Source organism: Pleuronectes platessa, chromosome 9, assembly GCF_947347685.1.
Source record: "Pleuronectes platessa chromosome 9, fPlePla1.1, whole genome shotgun sequence".
Lineage (NCBI taxonomy): Eukaryota > Metazoa > Chordata > Actinopteri > Pleuronectiformes > Pleuronectidae > Pleuronectes > Pleuronectes platessa.
This window is the reverse complement of record NC_070634.1, coordinates 11,933,836-11,957,236: the sequence shown is the minus strand read 5'-3', so window position 1 is coordinate 11,957,236 and position 23,401 is coordinate 11,933,836. Positions and strand designations below refer to the sequence as shown.

The 23,401-nt window shown below is 43.5% G+C and overlaps 1 protein-coding gene across 1 annotated transcript in view; it reads right to left on the bottom strand.

The window, feature by feature from the left end:
* The window catches only part of LOC128448145 (single-stranded DNA-binding protein 3), a 32,354-nt gene extending 11,511 nt beyond the window's left edge, over positions 1-20,843 (bottom strand). The window contains exons 1-3 of the mRNA XM_053430710.1: positions 20,617-20,843; positions 9,702-9,774; positions 6,170-6,231 (exon numbers count right to left, since the gene is read on the bottom strand). Of these exons, the coding sequence (XP_053286685.1) occupies positions 6,170-6,231; positions 9,702-9,774; positions 20,617-20,672 (191 nt within the window). The 5' untranslated portion in view covers positions 20,673-20,843. The remainder of the gene's footprint in view (positions 1-6,169; positions 6,232-9,701; positions 9,775-20,616) is intronic.
* Between the last annotated feature and the right edge of the window lie 2,558 nt (positions 20,844-23,401).

Here is a 23,401-nt window from a genome sequence, read left to right as displayed (position 1 = left end):
TCATTGATTCATTCAGCCCCTCCTGTCTCCGCAAGTTTCCTTTATCTCTCGCTCACACTTACAAAACAACAGACACAATATCATTGGACATAAATATTAACTGGGTAAAAACATAATTTGGTCTTCGTGGACATAAACGGTGGCCCTGTTTATTTGCATATAGATCAGGCAAGTGATATCCAATCACAATAGGTCACAGGACACACATTCAGGACACAATTTAATTCCAGGTATGAACAGACTAATTAAACACTCGTGATGAGATGTCTCAGGATGGACGTTAACACCACAATTGAACAGGGACACTGATTTTCAAACTTAATTTTCAGGGTCCGGGTAACATTTTCTGTTCTACTGTAACATCTCATGTGTTGTTCGTCAAAATCTGGATGTGACCATTGTTAGCGCAGGTCTGACAGTCCCCCCCCACTTCAAGAGGGGAAGCCTGTGACAGAGTTGTTGTCGCTTCCTTCTCAGATTAATCTTCAGAAAAGATCTGGGAAGTCAACAAACGCGGTTAATTAGCAGCAGCAATCTGCGGGAAATCTTGTTCTCTGCACACAGTACATTTTCTATCCAATTATCTAATCGTTTCCATCTAATCTCCTCATCATGGGAAGCTCTTTATGGTATTATGTAGAGTAACTGGTGGTATTTGAGCCACACAACTCCAGAAAGAGGGAAACTTTGAACTGCTCTTACTTTGAGTGGTCGTGCAAACTTGTTAGTTTTATTCATTCAAATGAGGAAAAAGGCTAAAAGAAACGCGGTGGCACTGTCAGAACACACACACACACACACACACACACACACACACACACACACACACACACACACACACACACACACACACACACACACACACACACACACACACACACACACACACACACACACACACACACACACACACACACACACACACACACACACACACACACACACACACACACACACACACACACACACACACACACACACACACACACACACACACACACACACACACACACACACACACACACACACACACACACACACACACACACACACACACACACACACACACACACACACACACACACACACACACACACACACACACACACACACACACACACACACACACACACACACACACACACACACACACACACACACACACACACACACACACACACACACACACACACACACACACACACACACACACACACACACACACACACACACACACACACACACACACACACACACACACACACACACACACACACACACACACACACACACACACACACACACACACACACACACACACACACACACACACACACACTTTGTATCCAGAACAGAAGTGGGAAGGATTAGCGTCCAGCCGTCCAGAAGAAGACAATTACTAAATTTAAATGTCATCATGATAATTATTTGCAATTAACTGTAGTCTGACAAAGCCAGTGGTAACAATGTGCTTTTCCATTATAATAAGGAGAGTAAACAAAGGGACGGCAAAGACAGGCCGCTGATGGCAGGTCTACATGATAATCCTGCGCGTGTGTCTGTCCTCACATCTAACCAGCCTGTAAATTGGTCAGAAGAGAGAAGATATGGAGATGAATGTAGATGATGCAGAGCATCACTGAAAGAACCAGAGTCCGAAAAACAAAGTTACCGAGAGCCCACCGTGCCGTCTTCCCCCATCTTATCAGAACAGACTCTTCTTAATGGGACAAAATGCTGCAATCACAGAGCGGAGGCGAAGAAGCACAACCCTTCCAGTTGTCTTTATTACCGTGACTCAAGTAGCATCTATTCTCCTGGTAGCAGCAGAGCATTCAGCGAGCAGGAGGAGAAAACAACATCACTGTGCCATGTAAATCAGGAATACTCCCTTTGGACTGTGGCTAATAAATACAGCAACTGTCATTGCAAGAAGATGAACGGCTTAAAAAACAAAAACAGGAAGTTGTACTGTGAGTGTAATACAGGTGGAGTGTACTCCTGCTCTCAGGTACACTGCACATGAGAGACTTTCTGGACAGCCAGAAAGTGGGAGAGGAAAATGAATTCCAGCGTAGGCAGTGCTGGCATCTTGAGTTAACGTGTGTTGTTTCTGCAAAGAAACTTGCACCAGGTTCTCTTGGCTCATGGCTGACTACAAACCCACAGCAGCGGACTTTCCTTCAGGGTGTCAACTCCCTCACTCAATGTGACAAGAGGGCTTGTAGTCGACCAAGTCAAATCTCTCGATGAACTCTGCGTGTTGAATTCTGTGTTTGCAAACTAACCCATTAATCACATAAAAAGCTCTAAGTTGAAAAGATTCTTATCTGAAACTACACAGCAAAGACTGGAGATTTAATCTGATTTATCCCAAACTCAACCACTTACAGTTGTTTGGTGTCTGCAACTTCAGAAAGTACCTGATGTCTGCATTAGGGCATTGGTGTACACCTAAAGACTGAGGGCATCTTCACTCTTAAAAGTCCAATGATCTTTCTTTGTGAACATTTCATCCAGTAAGTTGGGGTTTCACATTGCAAAATAGGGAGCGAATTAAAAAATTCATTTTTGGATGAACTATCCCTTTAGCGTGTATTCTATCATTATCACACACATTCACTGTGTGTACCTTTACTTGACATTGGGTGGTTTGGGCACCTGACATCAGTGTGTCGTCATTTCAGCGGTTGAATTGTGCATTCGTGTTTTTTTTTGTTTATAATAACATTATAAACACAGAAAATGAATGAACTAAAAACCAGGTACAGTCACTGTATCGCTCTTTTTAAATCAGCAGAACGGACTGTATTTGTATTACTGTTGGATTATATTTATCGTCAGTGTTGTTGACACTGTACTCCCTCTCACCAAGTGGGAAATATCATCTCTGTCAGATATGCCCAACGTCTCCGACTCTGATTTACAATTAGGAGGCAGATATGAATAGTTTTTCCAACTCGGCCGCTCGTATTTATGATCTGAATGATGTGACCTGACGAAAGAAGGAAAATCAGACGAGTAGAGGAGAAGAGAAGGAGAAGGGTGGAGAAGAGTCTATATTGTATTTACAAAGAGCCGTCCAGACATTTAGGAGCAGAGGATCGTTGCACTCTCACTGTTTTCTTTCCCCCTCACAAACAAGAATTTCAGCCAGAGGCGATCACACAGAGGAGGATCCCTCCACATGCTGTTGTTATGCTGAGGTTTTCATGTGCGCGTTAATGTTTTCCCGTCATGGGGGTGGGGGTGCTCAGGATTCATCGGCCATCCAGTGAAAACTGGTTAAGGCAATCGATTTTTGGGATAAGGAGACAACTAGCAGCAGCCAATAGAGAGGGAGCTAATGACACAATCAACACCTGCAGTCCTCGCTGAGCCTTTTCTTTATCCCTCCACCCATAACAACAGATGTGGATGAGTGACCCCCACCGCCAGCCTGCCTCCCCCTCCCCCACTTACAGCCACGGTCATGTTCTGGAGACCCCCTCCACCACCTACCAACGGCGTCCTACAGGAAGCAGCCACAGAGGCAGAGACAGGAGGGGAGAAGAAAAACCCCAAGTGAGGTGCTGAGGAGGGGACAACAGTGGTGAGGCTGGGGGGGGGGTGGGCGTGGAAGGGTCGGGGTCTTACATTTAGGCTGTTTAACACAAAAGAAAGCTGGAATGCAAAGAGTTAATCCGTTCGGGGGTCTCTCTCTTCCGCAAACAAAGGGACAGGCCTCCAGACAAAGGTTGAGAGAGGGGGGAGCGAAAAAGGGTGAGGGACGAGGGAGGTTGGTGGCTTTCCTACCATCTGGAGCTTTTGTTTTGGGGGAGGCTGGAGGTTGAAACGGGGAGGTGGGGGTGGGTTGCTGGGTGGCATAGGGCTGGACGGAGGACCGCTCCTCCCAGCCGACCCCCAGACCCCACTCCCCCCCAGTGAGTCTTACCGTCCACGTGCTGCGTGGGCCCAGACAGACGCCCCATCAGCTAGGTCATACTACACTGGAGCCCTGCCCTGCTCAGTCTGGCTAATCATCAGCCTGCTCTCCAACTGACACAAACACACACACACACACACATACACACAAGGTCATCTGCCACTCTCTGCTGAAATACTGTACATCAATGCAGTCAGAAGTCACACTACGAGTGAGAATGGTTTCCCTTTCAATTTCAAACTCTCTCTCTCTCTCTCTCTCTCTCTCTCTCTCTCTCTCTCTCTCTCTCTCTCTCTCTCTCTCTCTCTCTTTCTCTCTTTCTCCCTCTCTCTCTCTCCCTCTCCCTCTCTCTCTCTCTTCCTCTCTGTCACACACACACACACACACAAATACACTCCCCGAGGTTTTGGGCAGGAGACGAGAGCAAACGTACACGCCGCTGTATGTTTGTGTATGTCATTCTGTCAGTATTACTAGTAGTTGTCCAATTGAGAGCTGTCAGGTTGAAAGAAGCCAGGCTCTTAAAGGACCATTATGAACTGTGTCAACAGGCTGTACAATTACAACACATGCTGAGGCCACAGAGAATGAATGAGCGAAGCCGCATGTCCGGGTTTATTACACAGGGCCAGCCAGGGGGTTTTGCGGATGAGGGGGATAGCATGAATGACAAACAAAGCGGGCCCTGTCAAACCTCTTATCCCGGCTCTCGTTGCCTCTCATGCTTTTGCCTTGCTAAGGATTCAGCGTCTCAGACTCCCTGTCTGCCTGCCTGTTTGTCTCTTTGTCTCCATCCTTCCCAGCTGCCCAGCTTTCTCCTTCTCGCCTCTCTGCTCCCCTCTCTTTGACTTCCAGTTGGATTTTCTAGTTCTTGGCCTGACAACAAGAAAAACGGGGGAATCCTGCATTTGGGTGTTCCCCTTCCCTCTTATTCACACATGGAGGAAAACAGTGTATGTATCAGGCAATAAGCCCACTGACGTCATTCTTCCAGCGGAACAGAAAACACTGCTTTGTATTTGTATCTAGCATTAACAGATCTGATTTGAATGTCGAAGCTGAAGGGAAAGACGGAAAAGCCACATCAGAGTCTGGTTCTGTTCAAAGGAGAATCAGGTTTAAAAGAGAGTCTCAAAAACTTTACAGTGCTGCAGATGTTTCAAACTGCAAATTAGTTGCATTAAAAACCTCAGAGCTGCAATTTACATCAAAACTGCCGCTCCTTATCATCACGATTCAGTCTCACATGAAACACATATCTTTAGATTCAATGTGACTTACACTTTGAGAGAGTCACTATCTCGGATGTCCATCACATCAATCCCCATAAATCCTCTTAGAAATCATAGAGAAGAGACGCTACTTATTTCTCCAGAAATTGGTTGAGATTCATTACGTTTTAACTGAGAAGAATTGGTAATTAGTAATTCAGAATGCTTTTAATGGTGCCAATTTACAAATACAGACAAACTTCCCGGCTTCATCCAGACTATTACTTTTTCATTTAAGCATGCACGATGGCAGGACAGAACAACTGCTGTTTTGGAGATGTGAAGAAGAAGGGATTTCTGGCAGTTTCATCAAGGTGAAACAAAAAAACTGAAAAGAAGACTTGGTCTTTTTTGGCGGTATCGGAGGTTTTTCCAATGCTGGTTTAAGTATTGGAATACCTCTTTTATAAGGTGTTGGTATAGACAGGGATAATTACTGATGTGCACTTAACACTTTTGTGGACAGAGTTTAGTTTTGGTTTTAAAAAGCCATTTTAAAACAAAAACACATTAGCACGAATGTAGCCTCTGTATCATCTCTGCTCTAGATGGCCTGACAGTGACATTTGCGTTCACACCCAAAGCTCCTCTGGGCACTGTCTCGACAAGTTCAGGTTTGCAGTGCATGTGTGGAGATTTAAAACTTTTTAAAACCTCAACGACAGTCCCTGATTTTGACTTTTACTGGACAGTGCACACGTCTATGTGATATTTTCTTTACTGTTTAAATGACAGAGCAAAAGGAAGTTAGCTCACTTGTCAATCAGAGGGAGGCCAGGAGTACAGCACTTAAACACGTGTGAGATGATACACTTAGCATTCCCTGCAATTACTGTGCCTCTCCACCCCTTCACATTCTTTCAGACCATCAAGAGTACTTCTACAGTATGAATGTGAGCCGTTGGAAAAACATGTGCGTGTGAGTGTGGTCATGTAAAGGAAAAAGAGAGAGAGAGGATCAATGTATACATACCACCACCATGAATGTAAAAATCCTGGTGGCTCCCCGAGTGTGATGTTCTTCTCCCATCGGATCTGTAAGAAAAGAAGCGGGATGGAGGGAGAAGGGGTTGAGGGCAGGAGACGGAGGAAGGAAATGAAAAATTAAGACACCGCAGCATGTTTTATGCATAATGTAATCATTTTGCTCAACCGTCCCCCCAACTTTAGACGGACAGAGCAATAGAAACAGGCCGTCGGGCAGCGCGGTGCAGTGAAGTGCAGAGCCAAGTTTGTGGATAAGACAGTGTGACTGTCTTGAAGCAGCAGGCCTCTCCATCGCCCTCACAAACCAGCAGAGCCCCTGCCTGTATCTGGACACTGAGATAAGATCCAGTGAGAGATAGCAGACCTGCTGCCTGCTTCACCCACTACTACTAACGTGACTCAACACACACACAGACACACACAGACACACACACGGAACACAGCACACAGTACACACAGATTCAGTGCAGTCAGTCTGAGAGATGATTCACCAGAGTCTGCTGAGGACAGCATGAGAGCAGCAAGATTTTTCCATTTCTAAATATATAAATAGAAAAACAGATCCAGGCCTCAGATTTCTATTAAAGTGTCTATTCTATAGATTTCCCCAGTGCAGTTTAAAGTGATGTGATGTGCCGTATGTGGGGGTGGGCCTGTTGATTTAATGCTGCTAAAGAGCTGAGTGCTGCACTGTGCAGGAGAGCATGGAGTGGCAGTCCTCTCGGGGACAGAAGTGTGTGATGTCTGTACTATAAAAGTGTGTGTGTGTGTTCGAATTAGTTTTAGGTAAGGGTTGGGCATTTAGTTTTAATGGTTAAGGTATAGCATTATGCCAATGAGGGTCCTCACTAAGACAGATGCACAAACATGTAAACATTCTGATGCTGAGAGAGCTGAATGCACTGCAGCTGTGGAAAACATCCTCAACCCGTTAATAGCATATGTTGGATTAAGAAAGAAACAAAGTGCAAATACGGAAAACAGAAACCAATACAGAGCCGGTGTTAATCCTATGAAAGAATGGAACTATGCTGCAACTGTTTATTATCGGTTTAAAAATATTAGATGTTCAACGTGATCTTGGCTCCTGTTAACTTTGAGAGGTTTCCGCCTTATTTAGTGTATCCTACTGTTGTCTTTGGTACGTGTGTTTTATTCGTCAGTTTTTCATTTTTTTCGCCGTACAGTAAGTGATGTAAAGGTGGTACAGATGTTTACTTTATTTTCTTGTATGAGATCAAGTCTATATTAGTTTGTCGTCCCAACCCACGGATGCGACCTATAGGAGCCTACAAGGAGTGAAAAGGATGTTCAAAGGATTGGCTGAAACGTGTGTAAGCATCCCATCGTTATTGTAACCCCCCACCACAACTCCACTTTACCTCCTGTCAGTTACTATGGGGCTAATTTACTAGTGGTTGCCATGTAATAAAACATAACTATGGGTCGTAATAAGCTGCTTGCACAGAGGTTTGTTTTTTACAGGACGGTCTAAGTAAATCGACGGAGCACTCTTGGTCACTGCAGTGAGAAGAAAGGAGCGGGAAAATGAGGAGGAAACAAGGAGCCCCTGAGCAGAGAGGACGTATAAGGAGGGAACTGAGGGGAAAAAAGAGGTGATGATCAAAGCAGGGAGGAGGGCGATCAGGTCTTGTGTAATTCACGAGAAGCCGCACAACAATGAGCTGATGTAGATGAGTTTAATGAATCTGTCCGTTTGCAAACTTTCTTCTAATACTCGTGAGGAATCCCTCGACACTCTAAAGCCTACAGCTAGAGGCACATGAAAGCGAAAAGGTCAAAGGTCAAGCTGCAGTGTTTGCTCGGATGTACCCGTTACTGTGGCTCTAATCCCAGTCCACAGATTTTGACCATATAAGACAACGGGTTCAAAATGAAGCTGTGGTTGAAATAAACACAACCATTGGGCTACATCTGAGACAAGTAAAGTGTCAGAGGGACTTTTCGGTCTTCGCCTGCCTGCCTTGTGGACACGGACGGTTTGTGTCTGTTATTTTAATCCCTGTCAGCGTAGATGTTGTTTTAATTCCTGTTTGAGTCAGACTAAGTGTGTGTGGATCTATGAGTGTGTGTGCGACCCGGAGCTTCACTCATATCCAACAGCTCACCACTAACACTCAATCTCAGGGAGAAGATTCACCCACAAGGGCTCTGAAATCAGTGAGGCTCTCGGCAGCACGGCCACTTTATCTCACTGTGCTGCTCCCCTATCTCTGGTTCATATTTTAGACGTTCACTACTGGTTGTTGGCAGCTTGGCTGGTTTCCAGCAGCAATGCCCGACTGCCTGCCTGCCTGCCTGCCTGCCTGCGCACTAAAAGCAAAGGCAAAACAATTCCTGTCTGATTGTGTCTGATTGATGCAGGAGGTGTGATTTAAAGCAAAAGTTATTTTGTCAGTCTCATGCCTGCAAGAATCCAAAGCCTTTTCAAGTCAACCCAAACCCTAAGTTTTTAAATGATTAAAACTCTCAGCTAAAGTTCAAATAAACATATTATCCAAAATGTCAAACTAGTCTTGTAATATCTCTGTGTAATCTAATCAGTGCTTTATTTCTACAAAACCAGGAAAAGCTGTATGTTGGTGAGTGAATTCTACCAGGGATATCACATGTTTTTGTTCTCAGCACATAGACAACTTTCCGTCCTTATCTAATAATATTTTATATTTTTTTGCGTCTGACGCGTGTTCGAAACGTCTTCAACATTTCCTGCTGTATTCTCACATGTCTGTAAAATGTGGGGTCTTCGGTGCATGATGATTGAAAGCAGCTTCTGCACCGAGCTCACCCGATGAAAAGGCAGATGAATGACTTCAGTATTAATGTTGAATGATATAGACCTGCCCGCGCCTGCCATTACAGCCCTATCTCGGTGTTGGGGATTGTATTAAGTGGAGCTGAATAAAGCCAGTGGGGAGGGGAGGTGTTGAACAGGGGCCTGGACTGGGACCATTAGCAGAGAGGATGTCCATTAAGGAAGAGGATGCAACACATTAGAGCTTGCACGTCTTGGACGGTTCAGGGGCCTGATAGGAGACGAAGAGGTCCAGCAGACCTGGGACAAATGGACATGTTTGCAATAGTTTCAGACACTGAAGGTGCATTCGATTTAACTTAGCAGGGACTGGCTTCGTGTTTCTAAATGTCACAGCGGAAAGCGAACAGCAACAGATGCTTACAATATGTCAAACTGCTGTAATTATACAGAGTTTATGATTACAAATTAGAGCTTATAACAAGGGGCGGCTAATCGCATTAAGTAGCCCAAACGATGGCATGTTTACATTGTGCCAAATTAAAAAACACTGTTGTTGTTCAGCTACTGTAAAAAAAAAAAGGGTCTTAACTCGGTTACAGTTCTCAGCTTGTTGTGATATTATTCAACAGCTGCTTGAACTCACAACAACCTATAATGTGAATTCCAGCCCTGCTCATACAATAGAGGGAGAATAACTCGTCCTTCATGAACAGGAGGTCAGACTGAAAGAACTTCTTACCTCTGATAGGAAGGTCTGTGCGGATTTCTGTGCGCCGACATGCAGCAAATACTCGTACACGTATAAAGCTAACCTGCAAAACAAGAAGAGAGAGAGCGAGAGAGGGGCAGGGGTCAGTGTTCAGTGTTCAGAATCACATCTTTATATTCAGTATTTATCATATCACATCTTTATATTCCACTTCTTCCTCAGATCTTTTCACGTCACTCTAGATAACTTACATACATGTATTTTTTTTTTTTATTTATGTTTCATGCCAATGCATTTGGCTCCACACTTTCGGAGATTCAAAGACATCCCCTAATTTACGAACACATAAATCTTCTTCTTATAAATACAAATCATTGTGAAAAAAGAAAAGATAAAGAGAAGATCCAAAAAAGAAAGATGGAAAAATCTAAAGAAATTCAAAATGAATTCACCGAACTATCTGCAGAAATTGACTCGATAATGAGGGTTTCCCTCTTCTCCTGGGTTTTTTCCAGATAAATGGCTGATTTATATGTTTCACATGTAAACAACCGACTCAGTCTTTGCACATCCATATGTACAAACTTAATTTTCCTCTTAGAAACAGAGCATTACACCGGTAGTAGGGGAGGCTGTGGTTGGGCAAGATACTGTATGACTGATAGAAAAAGTTCTGCAGATAGATGCACTGTATAAATGTGTGTGGGAATGGGTGAATGGCAAAAAAGAACTGTACTGTAAAGCACTTTGAGTCATCATCAAGACTAGAAAAGCCTACACAGACCTTAAAGAAAAAGGAAATCAAAATGAAACCCCTTCATCATCATTCAGACAGCCCATCGGACAGATCTGCTTTTCATCTTCTAAATGAATGCATCGTCCAGTTTGCACCATTAAAAAGGGGAAACACCTGATCTCAGCTGGTCACTGCAGGGATCTTTGCTTTCTGGACAGATTATATAAAACACAGAGCTCTTCCTGCTGATTCAGAAACTAACCAAACCCCTTTTGTAAAGTTCATATGTTCATGAAAACAGGATATTTATGAATCTACATAGTTTAGCTCATGTGATCCAACCTTAACAGTGCTCATGTGAAAGATTATTCCACAATTAACGCTCTCTCTTTTTCACTGAAGGTGTCGCGCTCGTTTCATTCCGCGCTACCCACCAACTCGATTCCAGCAAATGTGCTCGACTGGCTGAAAATCATCACTCTGTCATCTGAGATGGAGCTTGGACAAACAAGATTTTACAGTATGAAGATCATATTCACTGCGGAGGGGTTGTCAACGTGTGATGTAAAGCTCTGCAGCTCTGAGCTAAAGAGCCTCGGTGGCACTCGGCCATATCCCTGTGGTTTTAGGAAACTGTGCTGTTGAGGCACCGAGGCTGAAAACAAAACAGCGTCGACACGGAGAGAAACACGGAGAGAAGGGGAGACGAGAGACATCCTCTGATGTGGCTGAAGTTGGACTCTCAGGTATTGCCGCGGTGCGCGCCGGATTCCTGTTATTGAAGGGGTTGATGCTTATTCATGCATCAGACGCAGACGTGGAAAAATGGCTGACAAATAAACATCCTCAGCTCATCGAGGTTTTACAGATAACTTGCAGAGTAAAAAGCAGACACAGAGGAACAGTTGAGCGTCCCATAAATCTAACGCTCTGACAAATAATCACATTTTACCTCTGACTTGGTCCATCAACCTTGAATATGGTTCATAAACTGTAAACTGAGGTGCTAGTGAAAACTGCTGGGAGTCAACCACCTGCTATATCAACAGCAGAACTATTGCTGCTACAATACACAAAGGGCTGAAGAGTTTGGAGTCGACTCTCAATGAGCTTATACAAACAAACCTTTTATATGAAAAGGAGTCATTTGATGTGTGCAGACAGTGAAAATATGCTGCATATATTTATCTCTTTAATCTGCGTTCTACCCAAAACAGTTGTAAGAGTATAACAGGGAAATTTTGACCAAGAATAAAACACACAACTTTCTCCATGAATAAATCTGAAAATAAGACACTCAGAGTAAAATTCATTCATTCGTTTTCACGCAGCAGGTAAAAAGTGTGGTTGTCATGGCAACAAGATGACAAGACTCCATGCACCCACCGCTGCCAAGCGCTATCTGCCTGATCATTCCTACTCCGTTTTGCGCGGATTAAACAAACAAGATCCAAAATGATAATTCATAAACTTTAGATGAGCTGGTAAAGGGATGATGTCACATTTGGATAGATCCAGGCTAGCCGTTTCCCCTCATTCCCAGTCTATAAGCTAAGCTAAGATAGCGTTCTCCCATAGCTTCAAAGATATGATAATGTTGATTTTCAATTTACTTATCTAACTCTATTGCCAGAAATCTACTTGTATTTCCCGAATGTTGAGCAATTCCCTTAACCTACTGTAACCCAGACTGAACAAAGGCCTGTTTCTTTAACTGAAGAAGCAAAATAAGAGGAAGCTTAAAAAAAGATTGTTTGAGTCTGATGAATCACAATCACTCAATCTCTTTCTCAATCAGTCTGATATTTATTGAGTGGGGACCTTGATGGAGCAGGTACGAAAGTTGAGTCACAGGTTAAAACATATATCAATATAAAAACATAAGTAAGGGTAAAATTGAACTAAACGTGGGTGGGCAGCGGGTGAGGAAATTCGAAAATCAACCACCAGAACAGGAGGACAAGGCAGGAGTAGCTCATTTGATGCAAGAGACTTTAAACGTGTGTTTAATAACGGGTGTCAGGCCGGGACGGGGGGTCCTATGTTAACAGGTCTGGATTTGACTTGAAGATAAGGACAGGAAACGGTTCGGGTCCCATACAGAGCTTTGCAGGCGCAGGTCTGCAAAAAGTACAGGACTCTGGACCTTTTTACTTCTCATGTCTGTCTCCTTGTTAACTCGGGTAAACAAGAGAGAGACAAGAGGTCGAAAATACAAGAATCGACTGAACTGAAGAACTACTTCATGACATATTGTTCCCTTCTTTGTGTCAACAGCAAAATAATCAACAGCTATTTGACACACGAACCCCTCACTCACATTAGCTCTGACAAGAGAGACCTTTGCCAGCACAAAGAAGCATTGAATGGAGACTGGACAGACCACACATCCAACAATCATCCACACACTGTCGTCTCCAGGAGCGACACAGAGTCTTCCTTCGGTAATGCTCCGACTCCTAAACAAAGTTTCTTGGAAATATACTTTTGGACTAATACTGCTAATAGACAATTAGACAAACAAATTCAGCATCCAGAAAACATTGAAAAAGACCTATTTCGCAATGAATGTGAAAAATAATTCCTGGATCTGGCCCCTGATCCGCATCCACATACAATTGATAAGTTCTTCCCTGACCATACTTCAACCTTCCACCACGTTTTGAAGTAAACCGTCCTGCAGTTTTTGTGTAATCCTGCTAACTAACAAACAAACCAACAAAAAGATATACATACTTGTGATTAATATGGATCTCAAAAAGCGCAGTTGTCCCGGTGGCCACAAGTGAAACTGATCAGTGTGTAATGAAGTTGCTGTTTACAAAAGTTTTGCTTCTTATTCCAAACCAAATAAGAAAAGCAATTTCCTACTTTTCCAAAATTAGTATCAAATAAGTTGATTTTCATAAGAAGGCTAATAACTAACAGTATCCAACAAACAGTAGCTGTCCATTACTGCTGATGTTGCTTTTAAATACTGTTAATTGTGAATGAAAATAGAACAAACCTTCTTTTTTTTTTAAATAGTGAAGTAGTGGCTGCAGAGTTTCTCTCGGGCCCCGACAAACTCTTGGCAGAAGTTAAAGCAGCCTCTTGCCTGAGGGACAAAACCCAGGACAAAAGACGTCCACATATATTCCACTGGTGCTCATAAACTTAAAAGCTGTGAGCACATGGTAATAATTCGCTAGTCCACAGGTCCTCTGGTCTCTCGTCAGGATGTTGGCAGCGGTGTTTTCCTGCATTTTGGTGAGTGAATCAAACTGAAACTGCTGAAATGAGGCTGGATGTAGCATTTCTTCAGGTTAAGATTTGTCTTTTTGTTTCACTGTAACGCTGACGTAAATATTTACCTCCGTTTTCCACCCTGAACTGTTAAGGGGCATTTAAGTTTTCCCAGACTCTGGGTAAAATGGGGAGTCCGTTGGTGTAAAGTGTAAAAAAAAAATACTGTGAAATACCCTGCGGCAGGCGTCAGCTCCTATACGCCCTGTCCACACTGTACAGAATCGAACAGAGATTCCCATGAGCACTGCGGCAATGAAAATTTTATGGCAGAGCCTGGCGTGATCTGAGGGGCTCAATGCCCTAGCGATGGGCACCTGCCCCAGCTGCAATGCATTATTTAAAAACACTCATTCAATCCAGGCTTCAGGGGACACCTTTTGTTACTCTGTCAGAAGCGGTAAGTGTAACTTGGCTGGGGAGGAGACTTTTTCCTCTTCTGCAAGCTGATGGAGCAGAACCGGAGGAAGGGCAGGTAGGTAAAGGAGACATGGAGGTGAACGCTCAGCGCAGGAGAGCTGTGTCAGAGGGAAAGCGGAGGTCACGGCCGCGGCGTTTCCCTCTGCGGACACTGTGAACCTGAATTCCTTCCCCCCCCCCTGTTGCTACACGTGTCACTCAGGAATAAAAGATGAGATTCTTACAAGCAGGCAAACCACAACCGCACGGCCGTCCATGCATCTCACATCTCACATTTCCTCTCGTGCACTGTTCACTCTCTCCTTCCTTTGGCGTCCGCAAATTTAACAATAAGGGAGAACGGAGCAAATGACACAGATGAGTGGGAGGAAGAGCGTTTGACCTTTGCTTTGAGTGCCGACTGGGTATCAAGGCTGGTGATGTAAAGCTGGTGTGTGAGTTTACACTCAAAAGACCACAAAGCCAAGCGGTGCATCTGTTGTCTGTTTCTCACGCTCCCGCTCTTAAGCTACAGGATCAGTTGCAGCAGTTTTCCTGCTTTTTACTGGAGCTGAGGCTGTAAAAAAAAAAAATCTACCACACCATTTCTGATCTTCTCCTCTAACCTCATGTGGCCTAACTAGCACTTTGCTCCATGTCCACACATCAAGGCACTCTCTCCCATCGCCTCGTCCCCAGGAAACGCACCTGACATTTTGCCCCCGGGCTGCCCCATCCACCCCCCCCCCCCACCTTTTCTTTCACCCGCCTCCAGAGACGATGGGCCTCTCAGCCGAGTTTAGCCAGCTAAAGCACAGACAGTTAGCAAATTAACTTTCATGTCTTGGCTTCAATAATTCAGCAGCGGGAGCAGGAGCAGGGTGAGGTAAGGTATGCGTGGAGGAAGTGATGGCAGAGGATTAAGCTGTGCCCGTCACCGCGTCTGCTTTCACATACTGTACAATCCATGCTTTTTCAGAGAAGAATGAAGATACATGCCATGCATAATTTATGGAGTCGGCGGCGTCCTTAACGTAACACGCGGAGAATAAACAGAAAACGCTCTTTTTCCGGGATATCAAATATTTATGGACACCTTATAAAAGCAGTATAGAACTGACACAGTGGCGGTGAACAGGTGTGAACGTAATGATGTATCACTCGGAGGTGAATGATAGGTTGGGTGTCTCTTCCAGACGCCTGTGATGCTGTGAAGCTGTTGCACTGAAGCTTATTCCCACTGCACACACTGTTTATATTTGCTTGGCTTTGTTATGGCAGTTCCTTTGTCAAAACAAATCAGGGTCTATGAGCATGTAAACATGCATGGCTTTAGCCACGGGTTAATCCACACACGGTCACACACACACAAACACGCACACAAACACACACACACACACACACACTCCTCTCACATGTGCTTGACTGAGACGTTACCTATTGACTCACCTGTAAATATCCTCTAACCTCACACACTTCAAATAATAACAATAACTTGTTGATTTTCACTCACAGATACACTTTTGTTTAAGAGGAGGAGGAAAAGCAGAGAGATTTATTCTGACGTGTTATAAGAGATTATAGTGACATAGCTGACATACTTCTGTTATCAGCACAGCAGTCAACCAGGACAACAGTTAACAGTGTTTTACAGACATGAAAAGGAAAATGGACATTCCCCTAGAGTGTGACGCTCACATTGGGAGAAAACAGCAGGAGATTATCAGACGTGTTCACAACAACAGGACGATATGTAGAGCGTTCAGGTGAGGGGGGGGGGGGGGTCTGGATAGGGCAGGAGGTAGGACATGACGGCACTGTCTTCTACATGTATTGGCCACACTCTTTTTCATCCTGACATATTTGTAATATTACAATTTTCCATCCACTGTGAATTTGAAGATGTTCCTGCTGTATTCTCACGTGGCCTCACTCAGACATATCCCCTAAATTTTTTTAAAGTTCCAGAAACTTCCTGGCACAATTGACTCGGATATTTGCATTATCACAAGCCCCTGTATAAAAATTCTGGAAAATGTCTGACCTTCAGTGCATGTGATGTAATGTACCAGGAAGAATGTGTCCAAAGAGAACAACGTGAAGTCCTTCTTATCTGTTGTCTGTTGAGACAAATACTTTTCTTTGTGTTCTAGTAAAAGACACACACACACTTTTGCTCTCTAACCAGACTGATTAACAACTTCAGGCACGTAGCCTCAATATTTATACTGTCTCCTTATTTCAAGTGAGAAAACTACCAAATCTGTGCGGATGCACCCGAAGCGGCTGACGAAAGGCAACATTAATTAACTGTTGACATGTCTGAATGAAGAGCACAGTGAGCCAAAGGGTGCCGGGGCTAAATCAGGGGTTTCTTTACTTTTAGTGCAGTGTTCCTGCCTATGTTAGTGCACAGCCCTTTATGCTCCCATCAAAAGACTAAAATGCAGATGGCAGTGCCATCTGTGTAGAATCAAAACCATGCATTCAGAGCTGAAGATCCCCATTAGACTGCATGTAAACACGTGGGCGGAGCCAGAGGAGGAGTAGAGGATGTAAAGAAGCCCATGTTCAAAACAAACTGATTAACTTTACACTTGAAGTTTCTTTCCCTCCCAGAAAAATCAAGAAATACTCATAAAAAATGTCTGCAAACAAACAAGAGGGAATTAGAAAACAAACGTGTCGACAGGATTATTTTAGAAACTATTAAACAGGCTTTTAGAAAATAAGATGTTTGATCATGAATGAAATATTGCTGTGAATGGCACATTTAATTAAGAAGCCAGATTCATCAGTGCACATTTCAAAGAGGTTCCATAGACTAAATAATACGGTGACATTAATATTAAACCGGCTGTGTTTCCCCTGTTCAAATTAAATGTAATAAAAACACCGGTAAGAAAATGTGAAGAGTAATTAATTTCTTTGGTCATAAGGGCACCAGGTTCTCCTCTATCTGCATAATTATTATTAGCATGTTTTCTTTCTTTTTTTTTAACTCAATATCTATTCACAATAATACTTTTCAAGGATGTGAAAAGGAAAGACTTCACTCCCCCCTCATGTTTGATACCTGTGATCTTACAGCAGCGACAGCGGGCAGCTCGATTCCATTTGTATGGCGAAGGCCTTGGCTGTGTGGAAGAATCCAAATAATGCTAAACCTACGTGTGACTCCTCTGTGTCGTGCTTCTGAACAGGTGGGATTCAACTTTTGAGTTCCAAGGTTTTACAGAAAATGTAAAGAAAAACACAGAGCATTTGTACAAAGTTGTGAGCTTAAATACACACTTGATCCGGCATGTTGGAACATTTTGTTTACTACACCTGAAAGCGACTGTGCAGCATTCAGGTGGCGGCTAACTTAAGTGTTCAGTGCCACAGAAGGATGTGTTTTTCTACAGGGTTCTTACTTTTGGAGGATTCAGAGTGGAAAGCTGCACACCTGTGCACAGCGGGTCACATGTATTAAGGCAACAGCTTTATAACAACGAAATAAACTTAGCTTTGTTTCCTATGGTTTTATGGGGAGGATCGCAACAGGAGCTCACCTGAAACACTGACACTGCAATATGTGACGTAAACTGCAGCTGTCAGAACTTTAAGAAAACGATTTGTTTTTTTATTATTATCATTAATAATATAGATACAGTATGTTTGGCTGTTCCAAAGCTTCCAGATTGAGGTTGTCACCCACTTTCCCTGAAACTCCTCAGCTGCTGGCTGCCACTCACGACGACACCCGACTGCTAACTTATAAGTTTGGCGTCAGGAAACACGTTGTGCAAGCCCTCGCCGTCTGAAGTGTGTTTAGAATGGAATCATACAGCACTGTCAAATGTTACTATCAATACAACCAAACTTCATTGAAGAAACTACACAAAGAAGCAGTTCACAAAACTCATCATGCATTCATGTACCAAACGAGGACAAATTTTCTTTTTCACCAGTTTTTCATTTATTCTTTTTCATTCAACAAGTTGGATGCATAAAAACAGTTTGACACTTGATTCCCACTGAAGCACCGTGTTGTAAGTATTTTCTCTCCAGAACTGATTCCAAATATACTTTATGAAACCGGGAGAGGCAGATATACAGGTCACGCCACTAATTTATTGTTAATTCAATTAAGTATACAACTCGATTATCAGCCCTCTGAGCACAAGAGGTCCATCCGGGGCACCCTCTGTTCAATATCTGAATATGTAAAGAGCCGTATGAATATGTAAATATGAATATGAGCTCGTTCAGTGATGCATTGAGGCAGCTGTCGTGAACTCCACGTTTACAAGGAAACATGTGTTGGCCCTGCGGGGCAGGTTAGGGTGACAGGACAGGTGAGGGCGAGAGGGCAAGCATCGGCCATTACGCCTGGACAACGACTATCAGCCTGTGACACACAGACTAAGAGAGCGATGCACACAAGCTAATCGCTAAATATATACACAGTTTTAAATACAATACACAAAATGATGTTAACTGTGGAGCTTCTGATGCAATGAACTGCAAAAGGCTAAATTCAAGATGAGCAGCCTCAGCACAGACGTATTCATCATTTCCACCTCTCAAAAGACTTGTGTTTCTTATGAGTTAATTAATTTGATTTATTTATTTAATCATCCTCCTACACTATCATTTGGAATACACTGTGCACTGAGTTCTCTCCGGCTAACACATGGAACAGAGCAAAGCAAGAATATCAACAACAAAAAATATGTCAAAAATACCCCACAGTGTTTAAAGAACACATTTCATTTCAATGTGTCGCAAACTGAGCGATGAAGCCAGGGCACACAAACAGGCGTAAGAGCAGATCGACGTGCGTGCTCGCGGTTCATATGCAATATTAAAGCATCATACGCCGGTTCAAAGGTCACGCTGCCTGCTGTTCATAAAGCCACATGGGACTGTTTTCATTTAGGATTCCCCCCCCCCCCCCCCCCCCCCCCCCCCACTCCACCTCAACGCAGCAGACGCAAACACATGGAGAGCTGCTCAATTTTCCAATAAACTGATGTGATTTCAGGGTGAAATTAAATGCTGGTGGCACTACACGTGTCCAAAGTCCTATTTGAGGAGGCTTACACTGAGCAAATAAGCGAGCCAACGTGTCTCCAAAGCTTAATCAATTCAATGGGACACAGCGATGCATCAAAAAAATAAATAAATGCGATAGTCTCTAAAGAAATTTGGTTTTCTATTACAGCTGTATGAGGTGCTGTGTAACACGCACAGCCTCCCGGGACCTGGCAGTGTTTTTTCAGATCACTACTTCATCCCAGCAGGGTTCCCTGCTCACTCCTCTCACCTCGGACCGTTTTCGTGCTTTTAAAAATAGCTCCCGGTGATAATAGACTGTGCTGATCGGTGGTGCCGGGATGCAGAGGAGGTCCAGCTCTGGATGGTCCCACACAGAAGTGATCAGGACAGCATGAAAATAAAAGAGCAGGCGTGGGAAGGGGTCTATGGAGGGGAGAGGGATGCTTGGAAAGGGTTTTTTAATAATATTTTTTTTAAAGCGAGGATGCATGCACCACAAATGCTTTTGAAAACTAAATATAACACCATTATAATATTTTTGCGAAATTTTATTAAGATATAAATTTGTTTTTGGCTCCATTGTTTTTCGAATCGCATCACAGCCATGTTTGCAGATATGTCCACGCACACTAAACAACACATTCATGAACGGATTTTGATTATAAGAATAATGAACCACAGAATAATGCTCGGAGCAGCATGAGTCTCCTTGGCGGCGTGTGGAGGCTACAAACTTTAGCACCATCACTGCTGCTGCTGCAGGACTGTCGACTGGGACAAAACTTTTACCCCCTCACCGCTGACAACCACAACGCCTCCAGGAGCATCTCCGGAGTAGAGCTGCCACTTTCTATTTCTAACAAAAATGTAAAAAACACACATATACACGGGATGATCCGACCATCCGGCAGCTTCAGCTCACTAAAGTTTCCTCGGAGCATGAGTAGCCACAGCCGAGCACAGACCCCCCCACAGAGACATGTTTCACCCGGAGTGAAAAAGGAAAAGGCGCTCCTGCTTCTTCTTTATTCCTCTTCTTCTTCTTTTATCTCCTCGTGTAAACGCAGCACTTTGCTGCACAATAAAACACGTTGTTGCGCGAATGCACCGTGTTGGCTTGGCTATCCCGTGCACAAAAAAAAAAGTGCAATGGAGAGGTAGAAATCAAATTTAAAGAAAAGTTTAAGAGTCGCACCTTTAAGGTGGTCGAAGCAGAGGAGGAGGAGGAGGAGGAGGGTTGGGGGGTAAAGCGCACGCAGGAGCGCACTTTTCGTACACTACGCTGTTTTTTAAATTACACTAGCTACTTCAGAAAGTTGCCTCCCCTCCTCTCTCTCTTCCTCTCTCCGGCACGATGATGATCTCGCACGATGATAACAACTATAGCAACAATAATACCAATAATGAGAGTAATAGAGAAAAAAGCAGGTGAAAGAAGGAGAAAAAGAAAAAGTCCGGTCCGTGCGTCCGGGGCTCACTTACTTTTCTCTCGCTTGGCTGTCGGAAGGGACGACGGCTCCTTTACCTTTGGCGTACATGCTGGATTCTGTTTTAAGACTTTTGTCCCACTCAACACCTGTCAAAGAAAGCAGCCAGGAAAACGCTCCATCTCCATAGCTACCCCTTTAGTGTTTTTCCTGCCCCCCACCCCTCCTCTCCTCCCCTCACCTCCCCTCCCTCTCTCACTCCCTCCTCCTCCTCCTCCTCCTCCTTCCCTCGCTCCCTCCCTCCCTCCCGCTCTGTCTCTCTCTCTCTCTCTTTTTTTTTTTTTTTTACATCTCCAACATTGGCCACAAATCAGGCACAGTTTCTATCGGGGGGGACTTGAAACCGTCCGCTGTTGGATTTTTTTTCCTTTTTTTTTTTTCCTCAGCCGCTGTTCCGCAGAACAGCCCGTCCCCCCGCCGCTGTGCAAACGGAGGGGGCTCCTTAAAGGGGAACGCACACTTCTTGTTTGCTGACCTCAGAAACATGAGGAAAGAATAGAGGGAGGGGAGATGGAGAAAGGCATGCTGGGTACAGGCCCCAGCTCCTTTTTGGGGAGGCCGGTTAAAATACTTGTTTTTCCTCCTTAAGAAATAATTTACATTCCAGGAGTTTGACTCAAGATATTCTCACACTAATGAGGGCACCGCCGTCGTTTGAACATGTTACATACATGTTGACGATTAGTGGAAATACTGTGTCCATATTGTGTTGCGCTGTGATGTGTTCTGTGATGCACGGCTTTTTCCCATGAATTTAAAATATCGAAAGCTTCTAATAAGCTTAATAAAAGTGGCATATGTTGCCATGTCAAAGAAAAAACAGTCATTTCATAGCGTAGCATGGCCACGAGAAATATCTCTGTGGTTGGTGGGTTAAGAAATATGACCTGACCGATTTTAGGGGTCTGATATTGCTGTATCGGTGGATATTTTAATTATAAACTCTACCACAAATAACTATAAATAAACAGAATAACAAAATATACAGAACTTTTAGATAACGTGAAATGTTAACATAAATATTTACAACTATATCCATAAAAGCTCATACTGGTTGATTCTTTATTAACCAATGAATCATGGGCTCTATTCAAAAAGATCACATGTGAAGGTCACTACAGACGGACATTTTCAGTGTACTGGATGTGACATTAGTTTGCGTTAAAGAGGGACATGGTATCACATGGATGACATTGTAAACTTTCCACCGCCATGATAGGAGGAATTCCTCCACGTTGAAAATGGACACCATCCTTTACATCAAGATGGGTGTTTCAACAGCCTTGCATAAGTGAAGCCAAAACATCTACTTCGCCCCCGTGTGGCGGGCTGCGTTATAGGTCAAAGCAGTTTAAGTATTAGTCAAATACAGTTTTTCCTAAGATGGTGTCAGCAATTTTTCAAGAGTAAGCATGTCACGTACAGTAAAGCAGAAAGTAAAGGTGAGAGTGACGTTAGCGGATGGATGAGCTGCACATCTCACTGTCATGCAGCACATTGGAGTTTGTGCTGTCACATATGCCAGTTTGTTTTTCCTAAGCATAACAACAATCTTTCTCCAAGTTAAAATGTGCTCAATATGTAAGTGTATCATTGTTCCCATACACATATCTTATAGAAGGAAATCATTATATAAAAATTGCATTATCTCCACTTTCATATAGGAAATGTACCAAGTAGAAAGCCACCCTGACGTAACCTATTGGCTCGTTAGCTGCTGTTTGAAGCCTTGAGTTTGGCTATTTGTCCGACGCCATCTTAATAACCATCGTAACCATATTTGGAGGAGTGGGCGGTGAGCCTGTCTGTGAGACCTGCAACTATTGGAGGGTGCTAGCTGTCAATTTAATGGTATCCACGTCCAAATGCATACCATGCTTTATTGTGTATTTTGTGACTAAATGTGACCTTCATTTACAAAGTGAACATTATTCTGTATTGAATGCGACTTGAAACTAGCGCTTCAGACCGTAAACTTTGTGAGAATGTTTCCTGATTACAATACGATGAAATTAAACAAGGACTTCTTTAGAAACTGACTTCTTTTCGCAACCAGTGGAGTCGCCCTCTGCTGCTCATTTGATGGAATACAGATATAAGGCTGCACATACATACAGTCTATGCAATGTACCTATACATGCTACGATAGCTAGGTAACAACCCATAAGGACCATCTGTATGAGTGCAGTTACTTTGCGGTGTGAAACAGAACCTCTGCTTCCTATTGTTCAATGTTTTACATTGTCGAGAACGATTCAGAGTAATGTTTTGTGCTTCATTATCATGTGCTTTCCATGGCATCATTAACTTCTTCCATTATTTTTGTAGATTAGAGCAGCTTGTTGTGCATCATCACTTCCTTGTTTACCTTCTCGCGGAATCTTATTCAGTACTGCAATAAGATTAGGGTTCGATCCACAGTCTTCCCCATCTGCATGCCGAAGTGTCCTTGGGCAAGAAACGGAACCCCTAAATAGCCCCTCAGAGATGTTAAATGCACTAATTGTAAGTCGCTTTGGATAAAAGCGTCCGCCAAATGACTTCTGATATAATGTAATGTAATGTATCGTAGTGACCGTTAACTTCTTGACCTTCCTGCACAAGGGCAATCTGTGTCTCCTCACTGGGTCTCATCAAACAACCCATGTTGTTTGATGAGCTGACAGCTCAGATCTTGGAGTTTGTCTGCACAGGTCATTTGGACACAGGAAAACACATTTTCACCATCTCCCAAACGATGCTTAATGTGAAAAGACCAGACACTTGAAGCTGCTTGAGAA